The 21,531-nt window shown below is 46.2% G+C and overlaps 1 protein-coding gene across 1 annotated transcript; it reads right to left on the bottom strand.

Moving 5' to 3' along the window:
- Window positions 1–4,755: 4,755 nt before the first annotated feature.
- On the bottom strand, window positions 4,756–15,556 carry SLC26A2 (solute carrier family 26 member 2). The gene is made up of 3 exons (XM_064724894.1): window positions 15,332–15,556; window positions 9,686–10,324; window positions 4,756–7,126 (listed from the first exon to the last, which is right to left on the bottom strand). The coding sequence occupies exons 2-3, from the start codon at window positions 10,310–10,312 to the stop codon at window positions 5,630–5,632; spliced, it is 2,124 nt and encodes a 707-aa protein (XP_064580964.1). The 5' UTR covers window positions 10,313–10,324; window positions 15,332–15,556; the 3' UTR covers window positions 4,756–5,629.
- Between the last annotated feature and the right edge of the window lie 5,975 nt (window positions 15,557–21,531).

Here is a 21,531-nt window from a genome sequence, read left to right on the forward strand (position 1 = left end):
CCTGGGGGCTTCACACCTTCTTTTTACTGCACACACAAATCACAGCAAAAAACCAAAGTGATGTTTTCCACACACTCCATAATTTCCCCACATTTTACTCCAGTAACACACAAATTATTTTGTAAACAGATCAGATCTGCTGACCAGTGGGATCTAGGCCAGGCCTGAGGTCCTGGTTGGTTTAACTGGTTCTCCAACCAGCTCCAGGCACAGTTTGCCACTTTGTGTGTTCTGCAGATTATTTACACTTAAAATTATTCTGAATTTTCAATTATTAAAAAAATCACCAGAATGTCAATTATTAAATCACCAAATTTCATTTTTTTAAAATTTCAATTATTTATCACCAAATTTCAATTATTAAAAAACCCCAGAACACACCAAGAACATATTAGAGATACTCAGGAACACAAAACTAAAGACTCAAATAATCATGTGCTTGTCATAAAAAATGAAATTTTACCTCTCCTTAACCATGTTTCGACTGCATTTCAAATAAACCTAAAATTTACTTCTTTAAGTTAGAAAATCAGATATAAAAACCTGGACCCAAATTCAACAAAATGTTTCCCACCTATGTGTGGAGTCTTTAGATCATTTGAGTGATGGACTAAGTGCTGTCAGAGCTGGGATTCAAATATTGAAGCAGTAATTTCACCTCAATGGAAATTTGGTTCTCCATCCAGTGCTGAAAGATTTGGTGAATTTGCACATCCAATACCATTATGCCTTAACTTATAGAATCTCCAGGAAATAAAATAGACAGGTACTAATTATGCTATGAACTAAATCTAAATATTAAATATTTGCCATTTTACCTAACCAGAGGCCTTGCTTTTAGCACTGCAATGATCTCCAAGGAAAAAGCAAGGCTCAGAATGATTTCCACTTCAGAGACAATCTGACTGAAATGACAAAAATCAGCTTGATTTTCACACGAGCAGCTGACCCTCCAAAGGCTCATTAGGATGATGACCCAGTGTAATTAATTCTTGGGATTTAACGAGGTCATTCCCAGTGCCAAGGCTGCACTAAGGCCAGGATTGCTCTTGTCTGTGCCAGGAGAAAGGGCAAACCCTTCTGGTGTGGAGAAATCCACCAAAATCCACCAAGGCAGTGGCACAAACACAGAGCCCAGCATGGCAAGAGCAGTACAGGAATATTTGCATCTCAGCTTCACCAGCTTAGCCATGTCCATTAAAAATGTCAATTAACTGAAGTGTTTAATCCCTTTTCCAAAGCAGGTGGAAGAAACGCAAGCCACAGGAGAAGATAATGCCCTGAAGCAGGTTTTGGCCTGAAGAGTTTCACCCTCAGCTGGATCTGGGCCAGCCCAGGCAGAGCTCACCAACCTCAGCCCAAGGCTCTGGGCATGGCTCAAAGCCAGGGTTTAGCTGCTTTTCCTGCAGTTCTCACCTCTGTTCTTCAGCCCCACCAGCAGTGGATTCCAACCCCTTGGCAAAAGGCAGCAGAGACAAAAGGGTGGCTGAGATTCCTCCCAGGAGGGAGCAGCTTCCATGGCTGCAGCTCTGCTGGCCTGGTGGGACAGCCAGGAGTGGCTGAGATTACAGTGGCACAAAAATAAATAACCACAAACCCAGAAATCCCTCATTTCTGCTTGTGTCACACTATGGACAAAGGCATCACAGCCAGGTGTGGACTGAGATTACAATGAGACAGAAATAAAAACCAACAAACCCAGAAACATCTGATTTCTGCTTGTGTCACACTGTGGACAAAGGCATGACACCAAATCACAGCCAGGAGTGGACTGAGATTACAGTGAGACAAAAATAAATAACCACAAACCCAGAAATCCATCATTTCTGCTTGTGTCACACTGTGGACAAAGGCATGACACCAAATCACAGCCAGGTGTGGACTGAGATTACAATGAGACAGAAATAAAAACCCACAAACCTCTAATTTCTGCTTGTGTCACACTGTGGACAAAGGCATCACAGCCAGGTGTGGACTGAGATTACAATGACACAAAAATAAAAACCAACAAACCCAGAGATCCCTGATTTCTACAGGTGTCACACTGTGGACAAAGACACAACAAATCACATAAATGCCAAAATAAAGACACCTCCAGGTTCAGCTGGGCAGCACAAAGAGCCCCACAAACCCCCTGCCAGCCCCAAAGCAGGCTGAGGTTCTGGTTCTCCCAGAGGACTGGGGTGGTTTTGGGGTTGTTTTACACTCACTTTACTGCTCAGGAGCTTTGGCTTTATCAAAAGATCACGCAAAGGGAGCAGCAGGTCACATGGAATTCATCACACACAGCTTCTTGTGTTTACAGTCAATATTGAGAGTCTGGCAGCACAAGCCAGGAGGAAGCAGCAGGAGGAGGAGCTCATCAGCATCACTCAGTCCCAGCTTGGAAATGTCAGCATGAAACCCAAAAGAGCTCCCCGTGCCCACTGCAGTGCCTGTCCCGGTTTTCTGAAGTGGACTGAAAATGGTTTTTGTGTCAGAACGCTCAGACAAGTGAAACATTTTCGAGGAAAAAACAGAGCCTGGCATTCAGCAGGAGAGTGCTAAAGAGATTTCCAGTACAGCTGAGACAGAGTTCATTTACATAATGCTCTGTTGTGTCATTAATGAACGTGCTAATGATCTCTTAATTCTTCATTTAGACTGGTAATTGTTGATTGGGACATTGGGGAATAGAGCTGAGCTGATTTACACCAGCTTCCAGCCTGGCCTGGGGCTCTGCAGGTTGCACTGGGAGGAAGATCCCTGCTCCAGGCCGATGGATAACCCAAACCCAAACGTTCTGAGGCGCCAAATTCACAAATTCACAAATTCAGGGGATGGGGGAAGGCACAGGAAGCAGTGAGTGCGGCAGATTTCCCCTTAAAAAAACATGTCACATGCCCAGCACTGTTCATTTCAAACAGCAGAAGGCAGGAGAGCCCTTCCAGGACAGGACAGGAATATCACAAAAGCATAAATGGAGATATCCAGCTGCTGCATCCATCACACAGCAGCAAAACACAAACATATAAATATATGGATTCCTTTATAAAACAAATGCTTTGGAGGAAAAGTTTCCAATCAGTGATCCCCAATTCCTAAAGATAAACTGGATTGCTTTAAAAGGTCCATAAACAAAAAATGTGCTGCTTGCCAGTAGGATCAAATCAGATCCATGCCACTGCTAAAAAACAATTCCAGGCCCAAGAGGAACAGGGCTGAAACCCACTGTTGTAAGAAATTCCAGCCATAATCAGCTTTAATCTCCAGTTAATTCCCAAGACCTCCCTACTGCACTGAACTCTGGCAAATGGCATTTATTTCAGTTCCAATTTAGCCAGGGCAGCGTGCATTAACGGATATTATTAATTTTAAATAAGAACATTAAAAGTATTTATTTTGACTGCTTTTGCTGTTGCATTTTAATAGTTTCTTGTGTTTTGCTGGAAATGAAATTTGGAGGCTGCACAAACAGCACTGAGGCCAAATGCAACGTGCTCCAGGTAACGTTCAGCACATCTTTTAGATATAATCTAATTTAATTACCTGAAAAATGATTTTATGGCTGTTTTATTGTGCTTTTATGTAAATACATACCCAGGAGCCACAAATACATATCCCACTAGTTGCAGGAAGCGGGTCCTTTTTGGAGTTAACACTGCTATTCCTCCCTTCCTGGCACAGGTAGGAAAGGATTTACAAAACCATCTTTTAATAAATAAAGGTTTGGAATTCGGTTACACAAACCTCTGAAGGGTCACAGGTGAAAAAATCTCCACCTGGGCAGCACGGAAAGAACAAGGGAGAGAGGGGAAGAGGGAAGAATCACCCGGAGCAGTTGTTATTTGGCTTTTGTCCCACTCCTGGCTTTTCCCAGGGACACACAGAGGCTTTTTCCTCACAGGTGCCAGTTCTGTGAGGTGCCATGGGTGGGGATCAATGAGGTTCTCATTTCCCAAGCTGTGCTGCAGCCACCCCTCACCTCCCCAGCACTTCTGTGCTGCTCTGTGCCCTCCAAAACGCAGTAAATTCAGTTAACAAGAAAAGGACTCATCTTCCTGCTGCCTCATCCTTCTCTGAGGCTCCCAGAGTGAAGTGATCCAGGACACTCAGCTTTCACAGAAAGAATAGTGTTACTGGTGCTTGCTCAAAAAAAAACCCAAAAAAACAACAACAAAACAGTTTAAACTCAAAATCTCTACTTAGTAAACATTTCACAATTCATATTGGATTTTACACCTTTTTTGACTTCTGATTCATTATTTTTTAATTATTAAGGATGAGAATATTGCCTGTTCACAGCACCTTTCCCTTTTAAAAGCTGTGAAGCATCTGAAATTCAGATTGTAAACTCCTCTGGCAGGAAAGCACCCTCTTGCAGGGATGTGTGCTGTGTAGAGCTGCTATTCAGGAAAAACTGTTAATCTCTCAATTCTGCCTTCACAATTGCATTCTACTGCTGGGAGGAAAGCAGTAAAAAATCCTATCCTTGTATTTTAGCATGAAGAACAGGCACTCTCCACTTCCACAGAATTTAAAATCAAAGGAAAAAGCTCTATTTATACTGACCTGGTAAAAAAAAGGTCCAGGAAAGAATTTTCCTGGCTCCTTTTCCAATGGTGTGTGCACTCCCATTGCATAAAGTCCAGGACAGAGCAAAGGGTTTATAGCCAATAAATCCTGCATTCATGCACAGTCTGTGTGACATGGACACATCTGGGCACGTGCTGGATAATTTATTTGTCCCTTTTCACTTTGGTGCCTGTGATTCCCTCTACCTGGCATAAAAAACTGCCTAGATGGGACTTTTTTGGTCAAAATTAAAGAGCTAGATATTTTCTATATCTAATGTTCATAATTCTAAAGAGCTCCTAAATATTAGGAAAACAACTGACTGACCATAAGAATGAATCAGACTTCTAGAGAGTCATCTGTGGAAAAGAAATCATTAAAATCAAGCTGGAGAGGCAGCATTTCCATGGGCACAGGCAGGTAAAGGCCTGTGCAGAAATGAGATAACCATGTCCTTGTGGCCTGGCTGAATTTAGGAGGCAGTGCCAAAACCTCTGCAGGTGAGAGGTGCTTGCTTAGAAGATATTCATTGAGATATTTTCCTGCATGTTTAGATTTGATTTCTCTATCTGAAACTCAGGGAGATTGCAAATTGAAGCACTGCCCAGTAAAGACCAGAGCAAACAGTCCCTGGCAGCCTTTCCTTGGCAAACACAAGGGCGTGGTGATGGAAAGCAACGCCAGAATGAGGGATGAGAAATGAGTTGCCTCATTCTTCAGCTGCACAGGATGTCCAGGCTACTCCAAAATCCCACCCCATCCACAAGGACAGAGTGGCAAAAAAGACTTGATCACTTTTCAGAGTGGAACTGAGACACAGAAAGCTCTAGAGAGGACATGAGCTGAACAACCCCATGGAAACTTAAGATCTGCAGATTGGCCGCAATCAGGTTAAGAACTGCCTTCATTCAGCACCTGCCATGGAATCACTACCCCAGGCAGGTAAATCCAGAGAGATTGCAGGGCACCAGAGTGCTGGCACCACCCTGCCCTGCTCCCTGAGCACAAACACATTGATTTCACACATGTACAGACACGTTTGCCCAGCCATTGCTCCAATCCCTCTCTTTCCAATCTATTTCTTCGGAGCGCCGTGCCCCTGCGTGCCCAGGGCAAAGTCCACGGCCTGGTGCACGCTGTGGAAGAGCAGCTGGTCCTCCCCCTGCTGGAAGAACTCCCCTCGGAGCAGGGAGCTCCTGACAGAAGGGCTGCACTGCGCCAGCAGCACGTGGACGTCGATGTCCCTGTAGTCCTTGCAGACCTCCTTGAGCGTGCGGATGCCGGCCGTGTCCAGGAACTGCACGGCACAGCAGTCGATCACGATGGTGTGAAACCCCACCGGCTCCGACCCCAAATCCACGGGGAGGCTGCTCTGCTTGTCCCCAGACCCCTCCTCCTTCTGCTTGAGCTTTCTTTTCTCTGCTTTCTTCCTGGCTGCCTTCACCCAGGCGGGGTTGACCCCGGTTTGCTTGTAGAGGGTGGATTTGAAGCACTCCTTGTTGATGTAGTAGATGGGGGCCTCGAAGCGGAACACCACCACGCCAGGCTTGGTCTGCAGGTTCTTGTAGGCAGACAGGGACTCGTAGGTCTCCGACTCGGCCACCCAGCCCAGCAGCGGCGCCTCGGGGCGCTGGGTGCGGAAGATGACGCAGAGCATGGAGAAGCAAACCCCCACCAGGAGCCCGATCTCGGTGCTGACCAGCGCCGTGGCCGCCATGGTGACCGCCCAGATCACCGTGTCCACCCTGCTCAGGCGCCACATCTTGGGCAGGTCCCTGAACTTGCGCAGGGCTCCGCGGAGGTTGACGATGGTGATGACGGCGAGGACGCATTTCTGCAGGGAGTAGAACAAAGGGGCGATGACGAGGAGGACCAGGAGGATCACCAGGCTGGTCACCATGCCGGACACCTGCGTCCTGCAGCCCGTGGACTCCTTGACCAGGGTCTTGGCGAGAGCCGCGCTGGTTGTGAAGCAGTGGAAGAAGGAGGGGATGATGTTGCAGAAGCCAATGGCGTACATCTCCTGGTTGGCCCTCACGGAGTAGCCGTGCTTCTTGGCAAACATCTCCGACAGGGACACGGTGATGGCAAAGCCAATGATGGCAATGGGGATGGCATCCAGCGCCACGCTGGGAATCAGGGTCCACACTGGAGGGCGAGGGGGCAGAAACCCTGTGGGGATGTGCCCTGAAATGCTGGAGCCATAATTCTCCTTCAGCTTCCCAAAGTGAGAGGCCAGAGTGGCAGCCACGACCACAAAGAGCTCCACCGGAACCGGAGCCTTGAGCTTGGATTTGAAGCGCTCGTTCAGCTCCTTGGCTGGGACGAGCACCAGGAAGCACAAGAAGCTGGTGATGAGGTCGCAGATGTTGGTGGCGTGGATGTTCCTGAAGATGTTTATCCAGGTGGTGATGAGGGAGCCCACGCCCCCGCTGCGAGGGATGTCCAGGCCCAGCAGGTACTTGACTTGTGAGGTCAGGACGGTGATGGAGGCCCCTGTGACAAACCCACTGAGCAGAGAATCCGAGAGGTACACGGAGACAAAGCCCACCTGGAAGAAGCCCATGGCCACCTGGAAGGAACCAACCACACACAACATGTCAGGACACAAATCCCACAGATTTTGTCAGCTGGGATAAAAAAACCCAACATTGTGCACGGCCCTGGAGGACCAGGCATGGTCCGAGCAGGGAGAAAATTCTCCCTGTATTCAAAGTATTTTAAAAATATATTATAATATATATTATATAAAATAAAATATTATTAAAATACTAAATAGTATATTATAAATATAATTATATTAAAATTATATAAAATATAATATTTATATTTATAAAAATATAAATATAATTATATATAATATATATTATATATAAGATATATAATATACGATATATGATATATAATATATTATATTTAACATATATAATATATTACATATATATTTTATACCAATATAATATATATACATACATATATATATACATATATACATATATACATATATACATATATATATATAATTATTATATACTCCCTGTATATAAAAGTATTCCAACCAAACTTTTTGGGAGATCTTCATTCCCTGAACAAATGTTTATTATCTGCTCTGCTAATTACCCTGGTGGGGAAAAAATGAAGAAAAATCCAAACCCCACATTTGAAATACTGCCTGCTTTTTGCCATTTCTCTTTCAGTTCCTATAAACTCTGTGAACTTTGCAAGGATCTAAACCTTCCCTGCTGGCCTTTGTCTGCCTTGCACTGGAGTTCAGAGCCTGCAATAAAACCACAGCTTGTGGGGTGACAACTGTCCTTTGCACTGCAGAAAGTTTGGTGCCTCTGACTCAGAAAGTCTGTGAGCTGCAAACTCCTCTGCTGCAGATCATAAAAACAGAGATAACTGGGAACTCCATAAGAATCTCACAGAATTACTGAAGATAAGGCAGGTCTGGAACTGCACTGGCTGAAATCAGCTCACAGCTCTCAAAGGCTCCCTTATAGCCTTGATAATTAATTCAAGGTTGTTCTAAGCTTATCTAGTTAGTATTAACTGGTGTGAGAAGATTTTCTTTTTATTATTTGATTGCAAAGTTTCTGATATAAAGAATATGTAATTTTGGTTGAAAAAAATAAATTTGAGGGTGTTGGCCTGTAGAGAATATGCATAATATTCAGAGGGACTGAAGATAAAGTGATCTGATTTCTTCAGATAAAGAAACTTAACTGTATTTTCACTTGCAAAGACTATTAAGTGCAATTCACAAACTGCACCCATCCCACAGGGATGAAAGATGAAACCCAAAAATCCAGTGTAGCCTGGGAGGCCCAGGATATTTCTGAAATAACTCAACAGGAACTTGCAGTACAAAAAGTTCCAGTTTGTGTCTAAAACCTGTGTTTTAAAGTGTCACAAACATGTTTTGCTCCTCTCCTATATATTTTGATTGGCTGTCACCCTGGACAGATGAGAACAAATGAATGTGAACTCACAAACTCAAATACCACAGCTCTGCAGTACTGCTAAAATTAATCCCATTCTGGTTAATGTATAAGACTCTAAAAACAAGGATACCTGCTTTAATTTAGGCAAGCAGTGAATTCTAGAAAATAAAAAGAGATATGTAAATATAAAATATTTGTATCCTCTCAGTAGAATCCTTCCCATGCAATAGCATTGTTTTGGCTTCAAATGGGCAAACAGCAAATTTTTAAAAGCACATTTACAAATAAAAGGAAACTGGAGATACTTTTACTGTCCAAATTTTTCTTCGTTAAAGGCAAACGATTAAAGACTGGAATTAGGAGATGATACACACATTTTGGCCTGATGAAATGGGGTCTAATGCCAAAAACATAAACAGAGCTTCAGGCCACAGCAAGGAAGGTGGTGAGCAGAGGTGGGACCAAGAGCTGGAAGTGCAGGTAAAACTTTACAAAAGAAAGGCCTTATAAAATCAAGCCTTATTACTATTTGAACTCAATTAAGTTCGTCTGTTGAGTTTCAATGAGAAACAAATTCTAAGAATGAAAATCAATGCACATGACAATCTATTCTTGTGAAAAAAATAAGATGCGCTTACAAAAACAAGAATTCTATCTCATTAGAATATTAATACAGAAGAATATTAGAATACTAGAAGAAAATATGTAAGCTATCTAAAACTTGAAAAGTTTGATAGAGACGTACAATAACCCGTAGCAACCAATGAACTGAGTTTCACTAGACTACTAACCAATTACATTCAAACACAGTACCTTCTAATATCATATAAAAATGAACTCTCCATAATAAAAAATGTAATATTCTGCCAAAAAAAGCGCAAATGTCTAGTCTCATATCTATGTCTAACACAAGGCCAACAGCAACTCCAGCAGAAGTGTCCTACCTACTTATTATTAATATGTTTTCCACTTCTGTGCATTATTTTGATCAGGTGCAGTTTCCTTGTAAAACCAGTTTTGCAAAAGTGTGAAGTGCTTTTTTTTTGCAGCGTGTCACCGGCTGTAAAAGAGCCGCTTCTTAGGTAACAAACCTTTACAGTACTTGGCAGGTGAAATCACTGCATTAATAAAATAAAAGCAAGAAGAAGAAGCCACAGGAGGTGCGGGCCAGCTCCACGTGCCCTTACCTGGTACACCCCCGAGATGAAGGTGACGGTGGCAGCCACGGCCATGGCGTAGCAGCCGCTGTCACAGAGCGGCTCTGTCCCGTTCCCAGTGCCGTTCCCGTGCCCCCCCGGGCCTGGCAGGGCACTGGGCACGGCTGCCTCCAGCTGGTAGCCAGCCCTCTCCACCTCCCTGTCCACCACCTGGCCCAGCATCAGGCACACCACGCCGAAGATGCTGACGGAGATGTGGCGCGAGGTGCCGAAGATGCAGTAAATGATGCAGGAGAAAAAGGAGGTGTAAAGGCCGTAAATGGGCTCCAGCCCGGCCAAGAGGGAGTAGGCAATGGACTGTGGGACCAGCAGGACCCCCACGATGACACCAGACATTACATCCCCCAGGAGGTACTCCCTGAAGTTGTATTTAGGGAGCCACTGTAAGATGGGGAAAAACCCCAAAACACAATCTTTAATTTTGGCTGGGGTGCAGCTGCAAGTTTCTTTTGCTCGCTTAACCAGCAGAGCCTTCATGTTCCTCTTCTTCTCTTGGGGTTCCAGGAACATGGTGTGATGGAAACTGCACTTGGCATCATCTCCTTCTGGCCCTTCCATCAATTCATGGATATGGTTGGTCTCCGTCATCGCTGTCATCACCAGGACTCACTGAAAACACAAAGAAGGATCATTAAACCAAAAATGAATGTACAATGTGAGACTGAACACAGCATTTATGAAAAGCAAGGGATGCAACTCTCAGTTTAGCAGAGAGAAAGCAACTTCCAAGCAAACTGGGAACCTCTCAGCTTGCCTGGGAATTGAGAAAATGAGATTTTCTCAAGGAAGCCTCCACACTGCATCCCTGTGAAGCAAGGAATGACCTTTCCCAGGAGGGAAGCTGATATCCTGTGGAATACACCTGCTGCTGGCAGGGTTGGGAAATGGACAGGAATGCAGCAGCTCTGCCTTTCTGGGAGGCTTCCTTGAGAAAATCTCTGCCTGCAGCCTGTTCCACCTCGCAAAGCCAGACAGAGGGTTTATTGTAGTGCCACAGCCACTCCAGCCCAGCTGCTAAAAATTAACTGCAAGTGGGACATGTTCAGCAAAGCACAGCTCAGTCTACATCTCTTGTGGGTTGGTTGTTTCTTTTTTTTTTGTTTTCTTTTTTTGATGCAGGGATTTCGCCTGCCAAGTACTGTAAAGGTTTATTACCTAAGAAGTGTTTTTTTTACAGCCAATGACACGCTGCAAAAAAAAAGCACTTCACACTTTTGCAAAACTGGTTTCACAAGGAAATTGCACCTGATCAAAATAATGTACAGAAGTGAAAAAACATATTATTGGGCACAATGACAGGTAGGTAGGACACTTCTGCTGGAACTGGTGCTCTAGACCAAGCTGCCCACAGACAGTAAAACAGAGTAATTATATCAATAATTTAATCCTGGGAACATATTGCCTGACTGGGAAAGAGCAAACTCTTGATGAGACAAACCATAATGGAAGTTGAGCATACCAAGTGACTTCCAGCACTTAGACAGCTCTCCCACCTGCAGAAAACATCCAGAATTCCCCAGAAAACTCCTTAAGCCCCAATACCTGGTACCACCAGTGCAGTGAGGACATGTCAGCCAGAAACTCACTGGTCTGGGTGAGACCCAGCCAGAGAACCCTGAGAAGTGTCACTGCCAGGCCTCCCTTTGTGGCCCTGCAGTCCCATATGCCAATGACAACATGGATTTGATGTGCTGCTCACGTCCTCTCTGTGCAGTGCAAACATCAGCCAGACTCCTGTCCATGGAACGCTCACTGCTGAATTAATCGCCCAATTAATTGTCCAATTGTCCTGAATTAATTGTACCAATTAATAAATCGCTACTGGAACTGGCAGTGCTAAGGATGCCACTTGAGTCTGCCCCAGAATGTGTTCAGTTAATCACCATTTCTCAAGCAGCTGCAGCACCACAGAACTGTGGAGTCATTCAGGTTGGAAAATGCCTCTGAGGTCACCCAGTGCAACCACTCCCAGCAGAGCCAAGGCCTCCACTAACCCACGTCCCCAAGTGCCACATCTACAAGCCTTAAATCCCTGCAGGGATGGGGACTCCAGCACTTCCCTGGGCAGCTGTGCCAGGGCTGGACAGCCCTACTGGTACAGAAATATTCCTAATTAAAACACTCCCTGTTACCATCCCTGCAGTGTGGGTTTCCCAAAGGTATGGGAGGGAGAAGTGAGAGGAGTGACTTTGTGTGCCTTAGGATAGCCTGAGCAGAAGGAACCCACAAGAGCAGAACCAAATACAGAATTATATATTTACAATGGCTTCTTCAGAGACTTCTAGAATGAATTAGAAAGTAATTGCACCCAACTAATCCAACCGTGGTGTCCCTGTCCCTGGAGCTGCAGATATATCTAAAGCCAACACACAGAAAACACCAGGGAGGAGTTTCTGTTTCATCTCCTGCTCCATGCTGGGACTCCCAAAGGAGTTTCCATTCAGCACAGAGCCAGACAGGGAGCATCTCTTTGGTGGGTGAGCTCCTGCACCCTCCCAAATAACCAAACCCTGCCACTCTTTGCTGGGCGCCCCTGAACTGGTACTGAAAGGAGGGTTTCAAACACAGACCCCAAACCAGCAGGGATGGATTTTCTGTGTCACAGGGGCTGTATCCATCCCTGCTGTAATATCCCAGGATCACTGAGGCTGGAAAAGCCCTCCCAGCCCCAGCTGTGCTCAATGCCCACCTTGTCCCCAGCCCAGAGCACCGAGTGCCACGTGAAGAGTCAGGATCTTCAAATGAAGAACCTGCACTGCAAGAAGGGACATGCTCAAGATGATCACACCTGGAGGAGACCCCAGCCCTACCCTGCAGGTTTCCAATCTCACCCACCTGTACAGGACTGCAAATTGTGCTCAGGGATGATTTACAGCCCTCACAACCCCCTTAAATACACAGTGAGAATCAGGGGAGTGTTACAAAAGCCCTGTGTTAGCTCTACTTTGCAAAAGTCCATTTTGGAGCTGTATTTGCTCAAGAAGTTTTATTTGTTTTACCAGCTCAGAGTTACAAATCAAAAGGCTTCTCACCCACCCAAAGCTCAGCAAATCAACACTGTAAAAGCTGAGGGGGAAAAAAATCAAGCAAAACTACTTTTTATGTGTAGCAATGAGTTTGTTTTGTGAGATTTTAGTAAAGATTTCAGTAGTGAAAATTCTTTTGATTCCTTCTGTCCCTCCTCCAGGACTTGCAGGCAGCTCAGTCAAACCTGGGAATTTTCTGAAATGTGCCAAGACAAACCCCAGACAGCTCAGTTTGGTGCTGCTGTAAAACATCTGCATGGAGGGGGTGCCTGGGTTTCAGTCCTGTCCAGACAGTAGGGAAATGTTCTAAGTAAAACCCTTTTTGGCTCCTGAGCTCTGAGCACATACTGGCTCTTTGTGCTGACTTGCATGACAGCTTTCTCCCCGTGCCATGAAAAGGACCTTTCAGCACACAGTCCCTGCCCCTTGCCATGTCAGGACAGTAGGAAATATCACAATTTCCAACACTCATTTCACCCTTTTCTGCCTCAAAGTGCTGCCCTGTGTTAATTTTGTAACCGTTAGCTCTGGCTTGTCTAATAAAACTGGATTTTATTCTTACACATTAAAAAAAAAACCAATGCTGAGAAAACACCTTTGGTTCATGGTTTGGACACTGAAGGGCATTCTGTACATATAACTTGAAAAAGGAGCTGCTGTAGTTTTTATTCTGAAAGCTGCTATTTACACACAACCCAGAATTCACTTTTATCACTGCTTTTGGCCTTTCAGGGAGTGTCTCGTTGTGACAAACTTCGCTTAAGATAAAAAAACTACAAGACAGAACTGAGGAAATTTCCAGTATCTGTCATCAACTGACTGCCATAAAATGAAGATACAGGGAGGTCCTGCAGTCTGTAGAAGTCATCAGACCTCCAGACTATTTCTGGAGCCCATCTGGGCCCTTCTTTCTGATACCATGATGTGGCAGCATCTGCCTGGCTTCTGCTTTTTGGGGGAGCACAATCTGCAGCCCAGGGTTGGCCTGGACTTCATCAGTCCGTGGCACATCAGAGTCACCTTGAGAGTAAGGGAAAACTGGATTGTGAAGCTCATTCACCTGCTGAAATAACTAATACGAGGTGAAACTTCAGATGTGAGCATTTCAGAGTAGAAACTGAATCAAAACATGATGTCAGTTGCTGCAACACCGTGTCAGTTTTCCTTATTTTTCTACATTTAAATTTTCACTGTATGCGATCACTCCCCACCCTCATGTACCCTTTGCTAGACAGGAAAATTTACACGCACTAAAAACTAATGCATAAAGCCATACAAGACATGAACAATTTGTGGAGAATTGTAAAGGTGAATCAGAAATCCAAATTCCACACAAACTGACCAGAGTTGGGCCTTTAGAAAATGCACCCCCTAAGAATACAAGAGGAAAGTATATCACATCCTTTTGACAACTAAATCTTTGACCTTTCTCTTGTTGGACAACAACCTTTTTCAAATAATGTCTTGACTGTTGTGCAGCAACAAGGAAATTCAATATTACCATGATAACACCCAGATAAGCACTGGAACAACACTGCCTGCACCTTGGAATTTGACAGAATCCTTCATATCCTCCAGCAAAACATTCAAGCCACAAGCATTTACTTTCACAAAGGGCTGAAAATAACATGAATAATGAAAACCACGTTTAAGGAACACATGTGGAAACAGAGCTGCCCCGCTTCTGGCACAGTAACCAGCAGCCATTCACTCATGTGGGAAAACCTGCAAAGCCGGACAATAAAACCTCACTTTTGTGGAAAACGGGATCTGCTTCCACTCCAAATACGGGATCTCCTCACTTTTCCCGAGCAGCAGCAGCAGCAGCAGCCTCCTGCATTTTTGGGGAAGATCCCATGGAATCCCTGCTGGCAGCCAGCTATTCCAGGGAAGCTGTGTCACCTCCCAAGGGCAGCTGAGCCTGCTGGCTGCCCTGCCCTGGCTGAAGCAGATCCCGCCAGCAGCTTCCATCCCACCCGGATTTCTAGGGAGAGTTTGCCAAGGCTTTCAGCAAGTTACTCCTGCGTTAGGGCTCTTCTCCCACCCTTTCTGTTAGCAGGGGAAGGTGGCACACTGAGCAGCTGGGCCGGGCACTGAGGATGGGCTGAGGAAGAGCTGCCCAAAGGGATTTCCTCAGGCAGCAGCTGCCAGCTCTGCCCAGGGCATCCCACACCGCCCATCACAGCCCGGGCTGCATCCACAGGGCTGGGGCTCTCCGATCCCAATGGAAACACACCGGGACTGCGCTGCATAATGCAATAGTTGTGTTTTAATTAACAAAAATTGGTAAAATCAATAAAAGCCTGCATGAAGAAGCCCGCACGTTGTGTGCCCCTGAAACTGCGGGGTTCGCTGAGCGCTTCGCCAGCACTGAGGGTCCGGGCAGAGCGGAAGGGAAGTGAGAGCAACAGCTCAGCTCTCAACGCCACATTCACTTTCAGCCTCGGGGTCCCGCTCCTTCCTACCCAGCTTCCTCATGGCTTCCATGGGCATTTTCCTCTCCTCCCGCTCGTTCCGCGGCGGCGAGCAGAAAGTGAGGAGGGTCCGAGCCGGACCCGGCTGTGCCCCGGCCCCTTCCCTCAGTACTCACCGCCCGCGGCTCCCCGGGGACCTGCGGCGGCTGGGGCCGACCGGCGGACGGACGGAGTTAGAGACAGACGGACGGCCGGACAGACAGAGTTACGGCCGGACAGACAGACGGACAGACGGAGGGACCGCCCGCCCGCGGCGGGCCCCGGCAGCACCGCCCCGCTGCGGGCAGGGAGGGCCGGGCAGAGCCGCGCCCCTTCCACCCCCAGGCCCGGGGCGCTTCCGAGGGGATTCCGGTGTGTGTAGTCACGGGGAAAGCTGCTTCTGGTCCTTAATTTTGCATGCAGCCCTTTTAAATTGAAAGTATAGGGTTGATAATGTGGGGTGATAAGGTGAGGTGAAGTGAAATTAAACTTGGTGCAGGTGGGGAAGCGTGGCACTGTCTGGCCCTTCTTGCCCTGGGGTACCACTGGGATTTAATGAAACCTGGATTCATTGAAATGAATGGGATTCATTGAAACCCGGGAAGGATGAAAGGTCCTTGGCTATGTGGGTATTAAAAATCCCAGGTTTCTGTTAAGTGCTCTGCTCTTGTCTCTGGGCTGGGGGTTCAAGGTCGGAGGGGCCATGCCCAGCCCTGTCTGCCTTCCCTTCCCTTCACACAGAAAAGCAGACGTTTCATCTGAAGTCAAACATTGCCCAATATTTGCATTCCAGGTGGAACCTTGAATGCAAACTGTCAAAAAACCCCATCAATACACAGCTGGAGCAAAGGAGGCCGACTTCAAGCCTGCAGAACTCATGCTCTTGTCTTTCAGTGTTAAGCAAATGCTGTAAACCTTCCTGTAGAAATACTGAATATTTCCACAGAAAACACTTCCTTTCTCCATGAGGGTTTATTAGATGTCATGGTAACCAGAACAGGCAATGGCAATGGAAATAAAAGAGCTCCCTCCCTCTCCCCTAACTGTCCATTGTCAAAAACATCAGTGACTGACTTCCCAATCCCTTTAGGGACTTCCACAGGAGTTTTAATTGAGTTTGAAGTATGGTGACTTCAAGACAACCAGAGCAAATCCTTGGCAGGAGTGACACCTATGACAAAAGCATTCAAAGCTTATTGGGCAGGGACTCTGCAGAATCCTAATAGGAAATCACAAACCCAAGCTATGAGTGTTCCAGCATTTTCATTCTTGTTCTAGAAGCACAGACTGTGGAAAACTTGGGTCATCCAATACATCATGTCTTCATGGAAGAAACAGGGAAATAATATCTTCTTGGAACATGATAGTAAAAGAAAAAAATCCCAAGCATTATTATTTTTCTGGACCTAAAAAAAGTAGGCTTTTTCCTTCTTACTTTTAGACTGATTTTCTTACAAATGGGTGGAAAAAATCCAAGCAATTATTTAAGGTAATTAAATAATTTCACTTCCAAGTGCTTTCCTCTTCTCGAGGTATATTAAGCTTTATGGTTAATATATTTCTGTGCTGAGGGAACCTTTGGCCTTGGAGAAATGTGTCTCTGGGCTCCTCACGCTCCAGAATCTCCTGCCAAGGAGCTGGGGTTTGCTGACACACGAATGCCAGCGTGTGCCATCTGCCCATCCCACTCAGCCTGCCCGGCAAACCCACTGCTTCTCCAGATCACCACATCCTCTTTGGAATATCCAATCTCCACAGACCAGCTGGTCAGACTGCAAAGTAATCCTGGAAACTGCTTTGTTCCACAGAGCAGGTACTCCTGGGCTGCCCTGGGAGTCTCCCTCCTTGCCTTTTGCCCGCAGCTCCTGTCCAGCCCTGCCGTGCCCTGGTGCCACCTGGCACATTGCTCTGCCTGTGATGGTGTTATCAGCCCTGTGTGTCCATAAACCCCACAGGCAGTGGCTCTCCCTGGCTCTTCCCAGGCTCCCAGCTCAGTGTTATCACCCAGCAGATAAGGGCAGCCTGTGATTTCCCCGGCTCTCAGCTGCTTCGTGCCACCTGGCTCGCAGCCTCGAGTAAGGATTCTCCTTCCCTTCCCTTCCCTTCCCTTCCCTTCCCTTCCCTTCCCTTCCCTTCCCTTCCCTTCCCTTCCCTTCCCTTCCCTTCCCTTCCCTTCCCTTCCTTCCCTTCCCTTCCCTTCCCTTCCCTTCCCTTCCCTTCCCTTCCCTTCCCTTCCCTTCCCTTCCCTTCTCCCTTCCCTTCCCTTCCCTTCCCTTCCCTTCCCTTCCCTTCCCTTCCCTTCCCTTCCCTTCCCTTCCCTTCCCTTCCCTTCCCTTCCCTTCCCTTCCCTTCCGTCCTCCTGGCACCTCCCTGCCCAGTGCCCTTCTCCTGCTGGTACAGCTCCATGGGAGGATGGCTGGGTTATGCTGAAAGTGGTTAAAAATGAGTTATTAACTCTCCTTGCCCTACCCTCCCTCTACAGCTCGCAGTGCACTGAGATTCGGGCCTGAATTTGCACATTCTTGCATTAAGTTTGGAGATGGAGAAGATGGAACTGCCTGGTTCCCATCTGTGAGTTCTGTCAGAGCTGGGACAAACCTTCCTCCCCACCCTGACCTGCTGGGCTTGGAAGGGCCTAATTAATGTCACACACACACGTCTACGTGTGGCAGGTCTCACTTAGAAAACCCATCAGACTAAGTAACAGGAAGAGGCCCATCCTAATGCTTGAAATGCATTTAATTTAATTCAGTCACATCATTCAGTGCTTGGCAAAAATCAAAAAAGAAGAGCTAAAATGAGCTGCTTTTAAAGGCTTCCATCAAGGATGAGACAAATGCCAAGTAAAAATTGAGTGGTTGGAGGTGAGAGGGCGTAATAGAAAAAGAAAGATGCAATGAATCAGAGTTCTTAGGTAATGAAAATACTTAAGCCATAAAGCTATCAAAAAGAAATAAGTTCTGTCCTTATCTCATGTGCATGTCATTGTACATGTCACAATTATACTGCAATCAAGAAAAAGTGTTCTGCACAAACATCTGTGCAGAATTGCTGCACTTTCAGTGTCATGGTCCAATGTTGTCAGCTAGAGTCAAGAAGTAATTAAGTGATAAAATTTTCAGGGTGTTGATGTGTTAGAAAGCTTAGTTAAATAATTGCTGGATTCTGTGTTTTCTTACCCTGCTTTCATCCAGGCTCTCAGCTCTTTGCTTCCTCAAAGATAAAGCATAGAACATTTTAAAAAGTCACAAATTCCACTGAGTCCCTTTGCAAACAAGCAAACGCATGGAGGAATTAAACTGCACCATCAACTTAGCATCTAACTCAGAAATTCCACCTTCCTAGATTCTCATTTTCATCCAAAAGCTTGGTGAGCCTGCAGCAGGATTACAAATCCCAGGTTTGAGGGAGGGATGCTGCAGGAACTCTGCAGCACTGCAGGAACTCTGTCTGCAGCAGCAGCACTGACCTGCACTGGCTGCTCCCAGCTCCTTCAGCTGGCAGCCAGAGAGAAGCCCAGGATGGTCAGGAAAATGCTGAAAGACAGGCTCAATTCTTTTGCCTCCTCTGAGTGCTGAGAGCAGCTGCCCTTTGTGCCTTGCTGCCTTCGAGCAGGAAGGAATATTTGCACCTTGAGCTCCCAAAATCTGGCCACACACTTTCTGTTGTGCTGACAATTGATGGGTGCAGCAGAGCCAGGGCTGAACACACAGCACAGCTTGGAGAGTGTATTTAAATCAGGAAGAGATGTTACCCTAAATCTGAGATGGACTGCTAGGTTTATTTTTAATCCCTGAAATCAGGTATGTGTTGATTAGCACAAGTGACAGAACAGAGCTGTAGCCACAAGTCCTGTAAAAGCACAGAAAACTTCAGCCTGGATTTCTTGGGAGTCTACCCACAAAAAATGCTCTCAACATCTAATTCCTGGTGATGGTATGGAACCCTCCAACCCTGCTTACATATGTCTAGAGCCATTTATGTGGTTATTCAGCCACATAGTGACAACAGAGTCACCACAAATCATCTTACAAAAATATAATTAGACATATGAGATAATACAGTTCACAGTTTGCAGTGCAGCAGCAGTTGGAAATTTTATTATGTTCATGTTAATTCTTAGTACTTATAAAAAAAATTTTGATGTGTTACAGAATTTAGGAGGGGAGGAGAATTTAGGTAGGAGGGGAGATCAAAACATGTGGCAGGTTCTCATTACTAGAGGTAATTTTGGATAATATTCAAGTTTTTCTTTCCATCTCAGTTCTGACATCTGTTCTTCACATCTCCCTTACATCTGGACCGAAGAGAATCAAAATTCTCCAACAAGTATGTTGTTCCTTCTTGACAATGTTTTCCTGCAGTAGGAATAAACAAGGTGGAAAAGTTTCACTTACTGTAAAATAAAGTAATATTTTATAACATATTTGACAAGTTGCTTCCAAGTAGAGCATTGCCTTGTCTCAGAAAAAAATTATTTCTTTTTCACTGACCTGTTTTGAGTGACTGTCTCATTCTGTGTAAAGCACAGCCACTGACTGAGCTCACAAGAGAAATAAATGGACATATACACTGATTAAAAAATATACCTCTAGATTTGCTCCAAAAAAGTGATGAAGAAAATAAGATTTTCTTTTGAATTTACGAATTAAGAAGACAGTAATTTGCAAACTGAATTTCAGTTGCAGCAATTCATATCTCCTGCAGCATTTGGATCTATTTAGGGAACCTTTTCAGGTACTGAGTTTGCTCCAGCTCCTGCCCAGCTGGTGGGAACGCCTCCGTGGTCTTTCCTTGGAACAGGCTCAGTTTTCCTGAGTGCTGAAGCAAACCCAATGCCTCCCTCAGGCTGAGGATAAATGATTTCCCTGCTGAGTTCCCAGACATTTCTGCCCTGAGGGTACATGCTGTGGCAAGGACAGGAGATACATGCAACAAAATGCTGATCACATTGTTAGGTGGGAGATTTTCTCTGCAAGACTCACAGCTCCAAGCCAGAGTCCTGAGGAATAAATGGTATTTTTGAACATTTACTTACATTATGAAGAGGTATCAGTGGGTGAAGCCTCGATGTAAAGAAATGGTGTTGAATGTTAGAGCCTTGTAAAACACAAATCACATCTTGTTAATAGCAGAACAAGAAATGTGAATAGATCTGAGTCCCTTCTTTTAAGGTGAAGGACAGCCTTTGAGACTCTGCTTAGGTCTCCTTAAAACTGAAGCAGGAAAGTGCAGGACATACAGTCCTTAAATTACCAACTGGAGAAATCTGCAGGGAACATTTTATAAGTAAAGGATTTACCTGCTCCTCTTAATTTACTTGGCGATTTTGATCTAAAAATAAAAAAAATAGAGAAGAATGGTTAACAAAGCTGGCAATGAACTCAAGTGTATGGCTGGGTACTGTCCCCCTGGATCTCATGGTCAGAGATAAACCAGGAGGGGATGGGGCTGGGCAAACACAGAGGATGTTTCTTGACAGTGGTACTGAGCACCCAGAACTTGGGAAGTTGATGGGAGCAGGAAACCACATCAGAGAGAGGAGAAATTGGCCTTGCACTGCTCAGGAGCAGACCTCTTCCTTGTTATCCACAGAAACTGCCCCCTGCCCCCAGCCCTCAGGACCCCTCACCAGCCCCTCACACCCATCCCCACTCCCTGTGGAAGCCCCACCGCCCTTCCTGCGGCTTTCCCCCGTCCTCGCCGCCAGGGCAGGGGCCATGGGCAGGGAAGAGCTCCCTACCAGCTCTTTGTCGTGTCCCTCCTTCATGGTGATGACCTCGTGGCCCTTGTGGGCCCCGGCCATGGAGCAGAGCACGCAGATGCTCCTCCCTGAGGCAGCAGCATTCCAGCAGCTTGCCGTGATCCCAGCACCTCCTCTCCTCCTCCTTGTCTGCTCCCACCTCCACCAGGATGTGTTCCTGATGGAAAGCCCTGGCGTTGTGGTTGCTCAGGTGGGCCTGGCACAGGGACGCCTCGCAAATCAGGCAGGTTTTCATGGCCGGCTGGGGCTCATCCAGGCACTGCTCACAGGCAACCACGTCCATCTTCCCCTTCTCGGCGCCTTCGTCCTACTGGAGGCTTCCTCGTCGAGCTTTGGAAGTGATGGCCTTAAATGCCTCCACGATGTTGCGCAGCTTGAAGTTGTGTAGCTCCAAGGTGACACCCAGGTCGGCCATGCATGTGGGGCAAGTCCAGAGGGCCTGGGAATACAGCGCCTCCTCAATGCACAGCCGGCAGAAGTTGTGGCCGCAGCTCAGCACCATCGGCTCCCGGTACAGCTCCAGGCAGATGGGGCAGGTGAGCTCGGCCTCCAGGATGCCAGCCCCTCCACATC

The sequence above is a fragment of the Zonotrichia leucophrys genome, chromosome 13 (genome assembly GCF_028769735.1).
Source record: "Zonotrichia leucophrys gambelii isolate GWCS_2022_RI chromosome 13, RI_Zleu_2.0, whole genome shotgun sequence".
Taxonomy (NCBI): Eukaryota; Metazoa; Chordata; class Aves; order Passeriformes; family Passerellidae; genus Zonotrichia; species Zonotrichia leucophrys.

Excerpts from the sequence above, each read along its gene's own strand:
- SLC26A2 (XM_064724894.1), bottom strand. The coding sequence starts at position 10,312 with ATGACAGCGATGACGGAGACCAACCATATCCATGAATTGATGGAAGGG. Across the intron at positions 7,127-9,685 it reads TCATCTCGGGGGTGTACCAG|GTGGCCATGGGCTTCTTCCA; the intron begins GTAAGGGCACGT and ends GGTTCCTTCCAG.